This window comes from Cnephaeus nilssonii (assembly GCF_951640355.1).
Source record: "Cnephaeus nilssonii genome assembly, chromosome: 8".
NCBI lineage: Eukaryota > Metazoa > Chordata > Mammalia > Chiroptera > Vespertilionidae > Cnephaeus > Cnephaeus nilssonii.
Window position 1 is genome coordinate 85,103,679 of NC_137079.1, and position 15,869 is coordinate 85,119,547.

At 31.7% G+C, this 15,869-nt stretch overlaps 1 protein-coding gene across 5 annotated transcripts in view; it reads right to left on the bottom strand.

Moving 5' to 3' along the window:
• The window catches only part of TSC22D1 (TSC22 domain family member 1), a gene marked incomplete at its 5' end in the record, with an annotated part of 152,148 nt that overhangs the window by 109,171 nt on the left and 27,108 nt on the right, over nucleotides 1-15,869 (bottom strand). The window contains 2 exons of one of the 5 annotated variants that reach the window (XR_013813861.1): nucleotides 6,272-7,866; nucleotides 8,749-8,918. The exons of 1 other annotated variant lie outside the window; for it this stretch is intronic. Coding sequence is in view for 2 of the 4 variants with exons in the window: in XM_079778954.1 (XP_079635080.1) it covers nucleotides 8,650-8,905 (256 nt within the window). Of the gene's footprint in view, nucleotides 1-6,264; nucleotides 8,919-10,058; nucleotides 10,215-15,869 lie in introns of those variants that run through there. 3 more of the 5 variants (XM_079778955.1, XR_013813862.1, XM_079778954.1) reach the window with 3 other exon arrangements.

Here is a 15,869-nt window from a genome sequence, read left to right on the forward strand (position 1 = left end):
AGATAGATAGATAGATAGATAGATGATAGAAAGAAAATGTTACAAAATGTTGATGAAAAATCAAAGATATAAATAAATGGAGAGATATTCCATGTTAATAAGCCTAAATACTGTTAGATGTCAGTTCTTCCTAACTTGATCTTTAGATCCAATGCAACCCCAATCAAAATCCCAGAAAGTCATTTTATAGAGACAAATTGTTTCTAAAAGCTCTATGAAAGGCAAAAGACCCAGAACAGCCAGCACAATACTGAAGGACAAGGTCAGAGGACTGACACTACCCAACTTCAAGACTGACCAAAAAGCGACAGTATTCAAGGCAGTGTGGTACTGTGGCAGAAGTACAGAGGCCAATGGAACAGAATGAAAGCCCCGAAATAGACTCATACAAATATAGTCAACTGATCTTTGGAAAAGAAGCAAAGAAAATTCAAAGGAGAAAGAACAGTCTTTTCAACAAATGGTGTTAGAACTGGACACATACACAATCATTCACCTTACACCTTTCAAAAAAGGATCATTAACTCAAAATGGATCATTGACCTAAATGTAAAAGTCAAAACTGTAAAACTTCCAGAAAATAACATAGAAAATCTAGGGGACCATTTGGTTTGGTGATTAAGTGGACTTCATCAAAATTTAAAACTGCTCTGTAACAGACACTACTAGCAGGGAAAATGAAAAGGCAAGCCACAGACTATTTGCCAAACACTTATCTGGTAAAGAACTGGTATCCAAAATATTTTAAAAACCTGCTTAAAACTCAACAAGACGACAAATAATTGATTTTTAAATGGGCGAGACATGTGGACACCTTGCCAAAGATGATATTTTTTTAAAAGGCATTGTATATTGCCAAGTTAAAGAAGCCAGTCTAAAAAGGTTACCTATCCAACTATATGACATTTTAGAAAAGCAATAGAGACAGAAGATTTGTGGTTGTCATGGGTGGGAGTGAGGGAAGGGATGGGTAGGTGAGCACAAGCCATCTGTAGGCCAATGAGACTTCTATCTGACACTGTAACTGTGACACAGTATTATGTACTTGGCAAAAGCCAGATAACTGTATGACACAGAGTGAACCCCAATGTAAACTATAAACTTGAATAATGACATACCAATACTAGGTTCATTATTTGTAACAAATGAACCACAGGAAAGCAAGATGTTAATAATAGAGGAAAGTATGGGAAGGGACACCTGGTATTCATGTGTGACAGAACTCTGTACTTTCTGGTCTATTTTTCTGTAAAACTAAAACTTTTTAAAAGTCAATCAAGAAATGCATACTAAGTAAAATATCCCTTTTATCTACTTTCAACACTGAGGTTCTACATGAAATTTTCATAAGCGTATGCCTTCTTTGGGGCAAAGATGTTTGGTAATCAGTGGTACAAGAGAATTCTTTTAATTTTGACAGATCTTTCGAATGCCATCTTTTTTTGGCATTACTGATTATATGCCCCTGGGCAGTTTTTGTTTCTTACTGATGATATGCCCCTGGGCAGTTTTTGTTACTCCTGAACTTCAGTATCTTCACATGTAAAATAGAAAAATTACCTTTCTCACAGGTCAACTAGATTAATTAGGTAAAATATTTGTAAAGCACCTAGCCAAAGGTGTACAGAGTAGGCATGTTAAATATCTATTCCTTTCTTTCTCACTCATTTACCCTAAAATTCTTTCTAATTCAGGTAAAGTAGAATATTCTCTACATATCAAACCAGTGTTTCTCAAACAAGGGTACTTGTACCCTTAAGAGGTACACACAACTACCTGGAATTCAATTTAAAATTTGGGAGAAAAATGTTAAATATTTAACTGGTAATTTAAAATGCTGTTTATAGATTTTTAATATTTCCTACAATTTTTGTAACATTATACTATGTTAGTACAGTTTTGGTAATATTATTATATTTAAAATCTTTTTTTCTTGAAATGTTAATGTTTATTGCATGTAACATTATATTTAAAATCATTTTTCATTTTTCTTGAAATAAAAAAAAATGTTGTTATACCAAAACACCATTGCTATAGCAGAGTACTTGCGCTATATTTCAAGGGGCAAGATAAAACTATGCTTGCATTAAAACTTAGGCCCCAACCTAAGGCTTCTAGGACTACTTCCCTTTGTCATCTTCTGCTGTTTGGTATAGATTCTATACTTTTCTACTAAAGCACTGCCTTTCATTTCTCATTTTAATTGTTAGTAAATACAAGTTCACTTTCTTCTCAATGTCAATCATATGTCAATAGTTTAGTTCCAATGGGCCTGGTTACCCTTAAATTAGCAAAAAAACGGGGAAAAAATAACATTATATATTACAAAGGTCATTTAATACAGAATTTATGGTTATTTGCGTCAGAATTCAGCAAATAAAAATAATTGAAACGGAGATTGTACTTTTTTTTACTATGATTTCTCAGGATCTTAGCCATTAATTTGAGTTAATTTTCTTTTCCACTAAACTGTTAATATTAGCCTTTGTATAAACATACTACTTGCCTAATCTTCAGAAAAACAAAATATTTTGCATATCACTATATAACTCTTTTACTCAACAGAATCTCAACATGCATAAAACTAAGCACCTTAATGGGTAAATATGTAAGGATAAACAAAGTGGTATTCCAGAGCCAAACACCCGGTGAGCACACCTGTACTATCTTGATTTAGTGTCACATATTAAGGAAAACAATGATAAACTGATGTTCAGAGAAGATCACAAAACTTTTAAGGATCTCAAAACTATACCACATGAACAAGAGCGAGAAAATATAGGTGCTTGGGTGCTATGGACTAACAATGGACACCCAGAATGATATCCAACCCCCAAAGCAGCAGCCAATGATATATATCTCTGTGGAGAATGTCATGCAGAAAAGTGAAATAAAATCCAGGGATTCAATCAGATGCAGAGAATGTAGATACAGAATAATGTACAAGAAAAGGACTAAAAGATTCGTGGTTTCTGAAGCTTGATGAAATGGAATTCTTTGTTTGCATTTGAATTTGCTGTTAAATGTTGTATAGCTTTTAATTAGTGTTATCTTCATGAAAACAACTCTATGTACACGATTTCATTTTAAAAACCAAAAAAGGAAGAAAATATAGGTGCTTAATATGTAGAAAAAAACAACTTGGCTTGGAATTGAGATATAACACTGTCATGTTAAAAGTCCTGTAGACTGTCATATTTGAAAAAATCAGACTTGCTCAGTGTTTTGCAGAAGTAGAATCTACATGAGAAGGGGGTAAAGCACAGGCAAGTACAGATCTCTGAGCTTGCAGTCAAGAGACTTGAGCCCTCCAGACGTTTTATCAATTATGTGATATTAGAAATATATGTGATATTCCTGGATATCAGTTATCTTTTATATAAAATGAGGGTGCTAAACTAGATTATTTCTAAAGTAATTTTCAAATTAAAAAATGACGCAAAAGTAAATTCTGGATCAACTTCTTAACATTATACCATTCTGAACATGGAACCAGCTACCTTATTAAGTAGTGAGTTCTCCTAGTAGTTCATATCATCATCATTTGCTCTACCTAAGGCAAAAGTAGACAGCATATAGCATAGCAAACTATTTTTACTAAAAGCAAATGTCCAGGAGCTGGTGTTCTTATAAAAAGAATTAAAAGATAGGATGGAAGGTCATTGTGTTTAGCATGTTACCATCTACTGAGTAAATTAGTAATTTAATCTAGATAAAAACTAATAATTTTTATAGCTTAATTGGACTGAATACTGCATTTTCCTTTGTTTCTAGATATACTAAATATGCTAACACTTGACTCATTGAATTACTTAATATTCCTTAAAGAATAATAGTATACCTTTCTTCTCTGAATGATTTTATCTACTAACCAATATTATTTCTTTTTTTTTAAATATTATTTCTTAACCCATAGTATAAAGATCCCCCTGAGTTACAGTGTTTTATAGTTACAGGGAATATTTATAAAACTTGAATTTCTCAAACCAAAGTAAAAATTAGTGCAGCTATTGTTTTCTAAGTTCTAGGCATCATTTAATAAAAATAGGTATTCACAGCAAAACTGAAGCCAGGCAATAATTTCATGGAATACGTACTCAACTTTCCATGAAAAGTACAATATTTTAAAAATGTTCAGAGTCTAAGAAATACTAAATTAAATATGGATCATAAACACTAAGAGAGCAAGGATAGGAGGAGATGCCCTGGAATAAATGAGGTCAAGAACACAAAGGGTAGAATATCTGTGGATATATGTTTTGAAATGTACTCCAAAATCATACAAAAACAAATTTGTGGTTTATCCATCTCTCTTCTCTGGGAGAGATCACTAGGGAAAATTATTTTTCTAATTCTATATTTCTGAAAATCCAAAGATATCTGTTATAGTTCACTTTATCATCAGGCATTACATTGAACACATTTTGAACATTTTTCTACCTATGCCATACCTTACCTCTGGAGTAGAGATCCCTTTGGTCATAATTCCTGATAACTCCGATGCATACTTCAAAGTTCCCTAACATTTTTACCGCAGTAACCTAATTACCTTAGATGTACATATTGGGGGAGGGAGGTGCTTTAGAGCACCTATGTGCATATTTTTGGAAACACAAATCTTTCACATTTTACAACTAAATTAATATGAAGTCTGTTTAATGGGAAATAAAAAATATCTGAATAAAAAGAAAGCAAGAGATTGCTTAGGACATCTAAGCAACTGACATCTTGCTCAATTGTTTCAATATAGCAAAATAAGATCTGTGCACATATTTACAATAAACTGTAAACCACACTGCTTATGTCATATACATTTTTAAGACAGAACTTATTAAAAAACTGTTTCCTCACTAAAGAACAAAACTGTATCTACAGTTAATCCAATCGATGATTAAGCCTATGTTCTTATACCTCAAAGATATAAAGGTAACCCATGTTCAACATTCTGTAATGTCTTTATTTTAAAGCTACTGATGGTGTAGGGAAAAGCCCATGTAATAAAAACTAACTTATTTAAAACCCTCATTTCACCATTATTTTTACAATGTTTGAAGTTTCTGGTGCAAGATTTTTATTTAACCTCCCATACCTTACCCTTTCATACACATATAATTTTTTTGTATTCAAGTAAAATACAGCCTCCCGCTGAAATGTAGTCTGTATATTTTTTAATTGCTTTAACTCTAAAAACAAACTTTTATTCACAGAATCCTTACTCATCTTTTTCAAACTTACCAGAAAGCCAAGAATTTTAACTTCCTTTCCCACCTCCCCAAATGCAGTAGCTATTCTAAATTATAATTTCCATTTCTAATTTTTTTTAGAGTATAATTTCTTTGAGAAGCCAAATTACTTCATTTGATCCAAAAGTTGTCATTAATTTAACTTTTATTTCTTGCCAAGGACCCACCCCATCATAATGTTTATTTTTAAGCTTTGGAGTCCACTTCTTATCAAGTTTTCTTCAAATCAAAAGAAAAATCGTCTTGCTTCTAGCACACTCTGCATTTTTTAGAAAAGGTAAATTGTTCCAGGGGCTTCAATTAAGTTTAGGTAGCTATAAAAACCAGAATCATTAAAACCAATTTGTATCCTATCAGGTTAAAAAAGCAAGAGACTCTTAATATTTTACCTTCTATAATTATTTGCTCAAGCAGAACACTAAAATATAAAACATTTTTCTTTTCCTGTTAACAGCTCTTATAAATTAAGTCATTAATTTCAAATGTGTTTTTCTGTGTATAGGAGCTGTCTTTTGCATGCTATTTTGTAAGATGTTATATTTTGATCAATTTTGCTTTTAGAAGATTTAACCATATTACTCCTAATATGTATAATTTTGACTCAAGAGTTTTCCTAGTTTGCAAAATTGACATTAAAAATGGCATCTAAAAAAATCCAATTCTTGAAACAAAGCTAAGATGAAGCAAATCATGAAAATGCAAAAACTGACTAAATAGATCACCTATTTTCATAAATTTGGCACTGGGTGACCTGATAATCATTTTAACAGTTTAAAAACTGTTTTCTCAAAAAAGGTTAACATACAAAGGGTAGGATATATATTAAGAAATACTTAGAGAAAGACACATAAAATTAAAATACACTTAAAAATACTGTTGTAGTTTTCAATTTCTACTCCTGAAACAAAAATAAGCCATTTATCGTAAGTGCATTTTTTTCAAGGAGAAAATATTTATTAGTTTTCAAATGATCACATAATACAAATATTACACAGTCATTCTAGAAAAAAATAGCTTATAATATTCATAAAATAAACACTGAAAAATGTAAGATTGCATATTGTGACAAAATATGTAAAATCTGTAAGAAAAAATATTAAAATAAAAATTTAAATAAACAAATCAATTTACATTAATATACAAAAAGTTTCAGTTTTAAATAGCTTTTAGTGGCATGAGGTGAATAGAAATGCACTTACATTTCTTTTGTACACTTTAAGAAACAGAGCTAAAATTTAATCAAAGCATGAGATTAAGAGATTAAATCATTTTCATCTTTCAAAACTGAAACAAAAGGCTAATAATCTCACAGGCCATAAACTGGTTCAAAGAGTTCAACTAACTTAATTTCCAAGAAATCTCACTTTCAATTCCCCTAAGTTCTTTCTAAAATGTTGAGCAGTTATTTTTTTAAATTTATATATTTGTAAAGACTTTCTTATTAACATTTAACAAAAACAAATCAAGCATAAAAAGCTATAATCATTTATGAAAATTCAGAGCTCTCTAAAGAAATTTTAGTTTAGATTGACCTTTTATACTTTCTTTTAAGTACTACACATACAAACATTTATTTATAATCAATGAGGCAAATACAGGTCTAATAAATAGCCAAGAAAGACTTGGCAAATGTTTCTAGATTCCTAAAACATTTTAGAGGCTTCCATATTAATAATTCTACACTTTCCATTCTTAAAATTTATACCAAATAAAACAAACTGATAGCATCGGGTAACTTTTAAAAACTACTTTAATAGTTTTAACTGACCAGTTAAGAGATATCAAAAAGAGAAGTAGAAAATTTTTGATAACTATTCTGATCAATTAATTGGTAGTTTGGATAATGATCTTGCAACACTACATGTACTACTACTACTACCTGCTTTGTTTCAGTATCATTCCAACTTCACTATGTCTTCAATGCAAAACAATTCCTCAAGTTTAACAAGTATTTTAGGTACTTTAGAAGAAGGAGCAAAAGCTACTTTCATCTCAAAAGATGTCTCTTCTACTTCTACACTGATTTGACAAATGAAAATATGACTCAAGACCAGAAAAAGATAAGCTAAAAGTGTAGCCTTAATTTTAAAAATAATTTGGGAGTAATTAAGAATTTCTAGCTTCTAGTTTATTTCTAGTTTCTTTCAGTGTCAGGAAAAAACACACAACAGTTTCACTAAGGTTTTTGGATCTCTCATACTACAAAAAAATGTTTGCCTGCTTGATTTTAAGGTGATTTTCAATCCCACAAATCTTTTAAGTGAAACAGATACAGAGAGCTGCTTTTAAAAGAAAGGAGTCTCTCATGCTTCCTCTATTTCAGTCTTCTGAATAGAAAGGAGTATTTTCATGGCCATGTAAAATCCAATCTGAAAAAATTATTTCATTAATTAAGCCTCTCCATTTCCAGACCAAGAGTACACCAGAGTAAATGTTAAAGTTTATAAACGACAAGATCAGGTGGCTCTCTCATCCTTGTGTCTTCTAGATATATTGCATGGCTCCGTTCACCACTGCCTTCCAAACTGCAGGTGCTGCATGTGTGACAGATATCATCCATGAAGGCTCTGCTAGGAGAGTTCCTTTTGCTGAAGAAGTATGATGTTTACCAGTTGAAAGAAATCTGGGCAATTAGAGAACAAATAAACCGGTCTCCCATTATCAAGATACCTGGAGTCACAGAAGGAATCCACCAAGGAAAAAAAAACTTGCCAAAGGCACCAAGTTCACATTCTACCCATTGTAGATGATAAGAATTTCCTGGAATCAAATCCTACCCTTGGCATCGAAGAAACTAAGAGAAAACCATTTTAATGCCATGGGAAAAATCTAGGACAAGGCTTTTGTCACAAATAACAGTATTCCTAGGGACTAGAAAACTACTTATGAATATATTTAACATAGCCTTTCAGGGATATTATACCCTGAAACTTATATTCATTCATATTTATCTTATTAAAGAATGAAACCTAGATTTGACAGTAAAATCATAACAGTACTATCATTTCATCTTCTAAAAGATCTAATTAATATGAAGTCCTAAAGTTTGAGGTAGGAAAAAGACCAAAACTTTCTCACTAACAGGGTAGAATAATACCTTGGACATCAGACTATGTAAGTTAGGTGAGTTCAGATGTCCAGTTTGCCCAAAGATGAAATACAGAAACTTCTTAATTACTGGAATATAAAAGAGCACTTAGATGTCAACTAGTACCATTAAAAGCTAAAATGGCAAATATTCCCTTTTTGAAAGTCCTGTGGACTACAAAGTCATTCACTAAATCAAGTGCCCAAATTACCCACTGCTTTAATTACCTGGAGAGAAAATTAAATTTTAGGTTGCTTTTTTGAATGGGCACTAGTTAGCATTCTTAGAAAAACAAACAGATTGCAGCCCCACCTAGTTCTAATATGAACCCAAGGAGTTTACCAGTAGAATTAAATGGGCAATGGAAGGACACTCCAATCTATAAATAAACCCAAGTAAATAATGGAAAGCACCCACTTGTTTATTATCCTTTCCCACTCTCTCCAGAAGCTGGATATTCTGCCTCCAAGGGTTCAGTGGAGAAAGTGGACCCCTGACGTCAAAAGCTCTCCGTGGTCTTGGCTGTATCTGTGGTTCTAGGATCACTCCTTGCACCTCTGGTAGGAGAGAAGCACTGAAATAGAGAGCTGAATATAGATTTAAGAGAAAAATTCTTATTAAGAAATTACATTCTCTGGTCATTTGAGTTTGTAATGACTTATCCTCAGGATAAAAAGGAGCTACTTTTGTGCACTTTCTTTAGTGCCTTCTTAATTTGAATTTCAGAAGTCTGTCCCCACAAATGATTAATTCCTCAGTAACGATTAAGAAGGGACCTATCTTGGTCTAAAACATAACACACTCTGTGACAAACCACTCAACTTCAAGTGGTGAAGACTGAATTGAAAAATGATAAATTTTGAATGGAAACAAGATCATAGTTCTCTAAATGGGACAGGGAAAGGCACTCGGCCTCAAATATATTAAAGGAGGAGTCCCAGTTAATTCTTCTGTAAAAGAGAAGAAGATGGATTGAAAAGTAGAAACAGAAAAATCAAGCATATGAACAGGAATACTAATAATCCTTGGGAACTGTTTAAGAAGCTGAATTTGTTCTTGGTTTTTAAGTCTTCAGTAATTTAAATGACTACAGTCCCACATCATAGCAATACAAAGCTAAACCTAAATTTTATCAAGCTATGACTACGGCCACTGAAAAAGATTTATTCTTCAAGCACTCATATTTAAAAGTTAAAAGGCAGGATAGTGGACATAGGTAATACAGACTAAAAATCTTTTTTAAACATATGATCATTTGGTTTGAGGTCAAGAAGGACCGGGAAATAATCATTAATGTCTACAATGCAGAAATTAAAGCAGTAAGATATACCCAAATAATAGATGATGATAAAGATACTGAAAATAGTATGCATTGTTATAGGAATAAGGTAAACAAGAGAAAGAAGTTCAAAGCATATAGCAACTGATCAAGGAAAAGCTGAAAGGAGAATAAGATAGGCAGACATGTATTTAAAGTTATAGGGACTGCAGGATAAATTTTAACAGTGGAAAACAGATCAACTGTACTTTGTGGTATCGAGTGATACATCCCTATTAAATTTCAGACCTTATTCTAAATAGAAAGGTGCTGCATATTTCTGCTGTATGGAACATAGTTCACACTATCCTATTTCAGGGACACAGTATATGGTGGGATAAATTAAGAAAAAAAATACTATCAAGTAATCTCTCTCTCACACCAACTGGTTATCACAAGGGTTCCTTACCTGTTAGTGGAACGAGGATTGTGCTCTCTTGTTCTATCAACCAACCAAAAAGGTTGTAGTCTCAGCACTATGAAGGTAGCAACCAACCAAAGTTAATGTTTTAGTGCCTTCAACTTCCTCCTGGCTCTGCCAGCCAGTTTGGAAATATACGAATAGCTGAAAAGGAATGGTTATTCCATTACCTAACAACATTTGGACTAAATTTTTTTTAAGCCTAAAGATGAAAGAACGAGCTAACACTTCTGCTTTAGGAATATATTGAATTCTGTACAAGTGAGAAATGAACATAGTTTGGACTAAGAAAAAAAAAAACTACAAATTTAAGCATCAAATCTATAATTTCCAAAAATTAAAGAAATTATGAAAAAAAGAAATCTAAAAGATGTCAAGGGGTGAAACAGCCATATTGCAAGAGGTATCAAATTAATAACTACAAAAATACTTTATGAGGCTTTGTGCCAGCTTTTTTTTTTTTTCATTTTAAGTTTCCAATAGAGTTTAAGTCCTGAAGTCTTTTAGTTTTGAAGAAACTAAAGACTATATTTGAGCAGTAGCTTAAAACAGTACTTTACAGTATATTCACATTGGAGAGCTATGTGAGGAATGACAAGAGAAAAGGAATACAAATTAGATAAAGATCTGAATACTAAGTATCTCAAGAAATACAATCTAATTAGGTATTTTCAAGAATCCAAAAATCCCAAATAGATTAACAAAGTATTCCATAGCTGGAGTTCCTACAGGGTGGCTCTTTAACAGATGTGAAAGGCTTAAAATTAATATACCAGAGCTATCTTATTTATGTTTTCATTGTACCTATATGGAACAAGATGTGCTACATTAAAACTATTAAACAATCATCCTCTACTCTTTTCTAATCAATTTCCTTGACAAATCAATCCTTTTCGAATCTAATATTTCAATATAAACCAGGAAAAATATTCAATATTTCCAAACTAATGAGATCTTAAAATTTAACATTAAGATATAGTTAAAAAGATATTCAGAAATTATAAACAAAATGATTTTCCAAATTTCCCAGTTTTCCTTCAGTTCTTGAATGCTAATCAGCAGTAGCAACATATCTGAATGAAAATACAGGCAAAAAGGGAACATTCATTTTGAACAAAAAAATACATCTATTTTTTTTTTAAGTTTACAGACTCCTTTCACTTTGAAAATAAAAACAACCCCCAAGAAATCATATCTTGCTCAAATTGATATTGGGCTAAGTCTACAATTTCTCTTTCAGTAGGAGCTCCAAACCTTTGATTATCATACCCTGCAAAATATATAAATTAAAAATACAACAACAAAAAAATAAATACCCTTAGGTTATGGGACAAGTGAGTTGGCTGGAGATATAGATCCACTTATAAACTTCTCCCAAGTCAGACTCCTTTCAGGATACAACTTCTTTCTTTTGCCTGAAGTACCAAAACTTGTAGATTCCACATATTTATACTCAAAAATGAATAAGCAAACAGATATCCCTAAATAGACATTATTTTGAATCATTGAGGAGAGATGGTATCACTCTTGCTTTAGGAGTAAATACTATATGGAGACTGTGGGTTTAATATTGTACCATTTATAAAGAAAATGTAAAGGCACTTACAAAATGAGATCATTAATCAAAAACGAAAGAGCATCTTTTGTGAGATTTAATGGAGGCTCATAAAAATGACACAGCAGGACCTTACCTAATTCTATTTTAATAGATAGCATTTTTCTAAGTGATATTTCAAGAGGAAAAAAAGTAAATACTCTACACAGGGCTCCACTAGAGAATAAATTCTAAACCAAAGCCAACAAAACCAGCAATGCTGAAATGTCACAAAGGAAGTCAAACAGGCGTTCCAGTACATCAATAAAACCATTTTACCATTTCCCATAAATGTTTAAATTTTTATATTCAAATCAGAAGCAATAAATCTAAATAGTTTATATATAAATCCACTCTGAGAAATTATCCTGAAATGTACAAACTAGATGATTTGCAATATTTGTTCTCAATATTAAACTATTAAATGAGCACATACTGCTAGTTTTAAGCATTTCTCATATTGAAGAAAGAGGAAAAGCTACACCTAATCATTTTTAAGCAATGAAATAGAAGGTAACACATTTTTACAAAGATTATCATTTTTATCCACTTGTGCTATAACTAACTGATCTTAAGTTGAACTTGCTAACTTATAGATTTGCAGATTACTCATAAAATAAAAACAAGATATTCTATGCTAAATTGAAAGCATGATGGAATATATTTTCCTATTCATCTTTTATCACTCATTTTACTGGTTCTAAGGCACATCTACGAAGAAAAAGAATTTCTCACAGATCCCTCCAAGTATCCAGAACAGCCCAGCTGGCATTAAAAAGAAAATGAAAGAACATCCTTGATAGAAAGAGTTTGGTATCTGCAGCTCATAGAAGAGTGCTTGGCACACCAAGTTAGGTAAATTTAGTAAATGTTTTATAAATGAATAAAGCCTACTGACCAAGAAATAAAAAGAAGAATTTTGTCAAGTGGCTGATACCTAAAGTAGACACTACAGAGTTCAACTTCCTAATCCTAAAGAAAATAAAAACTTATCAAAATATTACTTTTATGGATCTCTTCTGGGGATCAGCTTTTAGGATTAATTTTTTAGTATGGTCAGCTGAAATTTCAAAGGTATTATCCTGAGATGATCCAAATTTTAGCTAAATTACGGCACCCGTTATAGATTTTCCAATGTTCTTTTTCCAGGTTTAAAATTAGTAAGGAAAAAAAACAGCTGTTGCCAAATTCAAATTTTCAATTTTAAAAATTGAGTGACATTGCCAAAAAGCAAACAAGCAAAACCCAACTTCCTTAGAACAAGTTAGCAAAGGTACTGTATTGGCTCTAGAGGAAAAGAAGATTATTTCTAAACCACAATCCTACATATATTGTCAAATGGGATACACCGTAAAAACATCAAAATATAGACGAAAGTTAGAACTTTAAAGAATGCATAGCATTTTGAGGATACACACTTAATCATAGAAAGCAAGTTCCTAAAAGAGGTTGTCCTGAGAATAAAAAGCCCTATTATAAATGTTTAAAAACTCAACATCTAACCAAATTCCAAGATTTTTTCAATATATATTTTGTCTTCCTTTTGGAAAACTATCCAAAAATGTTATTAGGATTCAAATTATTTCATTAGGTTTAAATGTCAAGTAATTGTTAAAAGACAAGAGATAGCTAACCCAGCTGTGTCTTCATGTTCCAAGATGAAGAAGTAGAACAAATAAAAAAGAAATAACACACAATATACATTTAAGAGTAGGTAATCCACTACAGAATAAAAGACAAAAAACAAGGAAGTCAGCTTCAGGTTCAAGTTGCCTTTAAAAAGACATCAGGTTTAAGAAGACTAAACACAAAAACATTGTTTGCCACTGCCTCCCTTGAATAAGAAAGGCTTCTATAGCACAGGCTAAGTGGCTCAATTGGTGGGAGCATCATCCTATACACCAAAAGGTTGTGGGTTCGATTCCCAGTCAGGGCACATACCTAGGTTGCAGGTTCGACTGGTCTGGGCATGTATAGGAGGCAACTGATTGATGTTTCTCTCTCCCTTCCTCATTGATGTTTCTCTCTCCCTTCCTCTCTCTCAAGAATCGATAAAAATAGCCTTGAGTGAGGATTTAAAAAAGAAAAAAAAGGCTTCTATATTTAACAATAAAAAGAAAATCTTAATGAAAGTGAGTTTAAGAAAAATCTCTAAACCACTGTGGCAAATTCTTTTCATTATTAATTCAACCCTTTACTTTTACTTCTCTAGCATATTTTTTACCTGTTTTGCTAGTAGGAAATATTTAGCTTTGTTCTAATGATGACCAGAATACAGTATATTGAAGTATAGGTAGGAAGAAAAAAAAAGAATCAACTTTCTACCACATTTTTAATTCCAGGATTTTTGTGTTGTGCTATATTCTTAAGGGCATTCAGAAAAAGATGAGTATAAAAGACTATAGAAAGAAAAAGATATGTTTTATAAATTAGGCTGTCTTTACATTAATTCCTTTAATTCTTATCCATCTATGACAAGAAATATACCAGTCAACAAAATGATGTTAAGGAATTAAATTCAAAAGGTTCTTATCAAGCAAGAATCATCAAGGGGTACAGGGATACTAAAATTAATGGGTGCAAGTATGTTGAGAAACAGGATATTTACTTGATCTCAAGATATCTCCCCATAAGACACTTGCTATTTATAGAGAAAAAGAGTAATTTAACAGTATAGAAACCTGGCAGACACCTTCTTAATCAATGATCATGATATCATCACCAGTAATGGGACAAATCAATATTATGTACCTCATTTTATAATGCATTGATAAGGACATAACATCAATTCTGTGGTATCCTTGCCAAAAATGTATAATCTCAATCTGATTATGAAAGAACATCAGACACACAAATTGAGAGACATTCTAACTAGCTAGTACTCCACAAATGACAAGGTCATGAAAGGCAGAGAATGAAGAACCAGCCCACACTGAAAGAGACTTAAGGTCACATGACAATTATGCACAAATAAGATCCTAGATTGAATCCTGGACCAGAAAAAGGTCATTTAGTGGAATATTTACAGATTGGTTAGTATTACTGATTTCTATATTTGTCTTTTGGTTATATAAAATATGAACATAGGGAAAGCTGAATGAAGGTAATGGGGACTATTTGTAGTATTTCGCAACTTTTTGGTAGGTCAAATTATTTTAAAATAAAGTTAGAGGGGTTGAAAGCGGCCTAATATATGGTGACGGAAGATGGTTTGACTCTGGGTGGTGGGCATACAGTGCAATATACAGGTTTTGTATCAAAGAAATGTATACTTGAAACTTATATGATCCTATTAACCAATGTCACTCTAATAAATTTAATTTTAGAAAAGAGAAAGTTAAAATAAAAAACAAAGAGTTACGAATAAGGTACCATAGTTAACATACCTATGGAATATATATTGAGAAGAAAAATAAATCTACAGTTTTTATTGATATGAAAAGTTCACTCCAATCTTTCTCTAAAAACTAATCTTAATGAAAATGAGAGTATCATGCCATGTTCTGTACTAATATCAGTAATCAGATGGTGGTAATCTTGATTATGCTTATTTGGTAAATAGCTTTCTATACAGAGAACTGATTCAGAAGAAAAGTATGTAAGAGATCAAAAGAGAAAATCTTGCCTACAAACAGAAAAACTGAATGATGTTTACATCAAACAACTATTATGGAAATTAACTTTAGACTACAGAAAGCATGTGATAGAATAGGTGGATAAAAAAAAGGTCTTCAAATTTAATTTATCATGTGTGAATTTTCATTCCTGCATTATAAAAATGGAAGAAATCAAAACGTCTGTTCGTTTCTTTAAAAATTTCCATAGCAAAAAAAGTTCAGTGCCATAAATATCCCTCTTACATTTGTTTTTAATTAAAAATCAAATGATAAAATTCCCAAGTAATTTACCTACACTTACAAAATCAGTAACAAATATTCATAACCTGTTTGATTTTTAACATGAGAGCTTGGTATATGTCATGTATTATGCATTTCATATATATACTGCCTCATTCAATCCTCACAATAACTCTATGACAGCATACAATATTTTAATCATCACAATTTTGCTGATAAGGTAACTAAGGCATGAAGTAGTGAAGTAACTCACCTAAGAACACTTAACTTAAGTTGTATATGCACAGCAGAAAATTCAAAAATGTTTATTTCCTGGACTGAGTTTTAACTAATTTTATACTTTTCTAA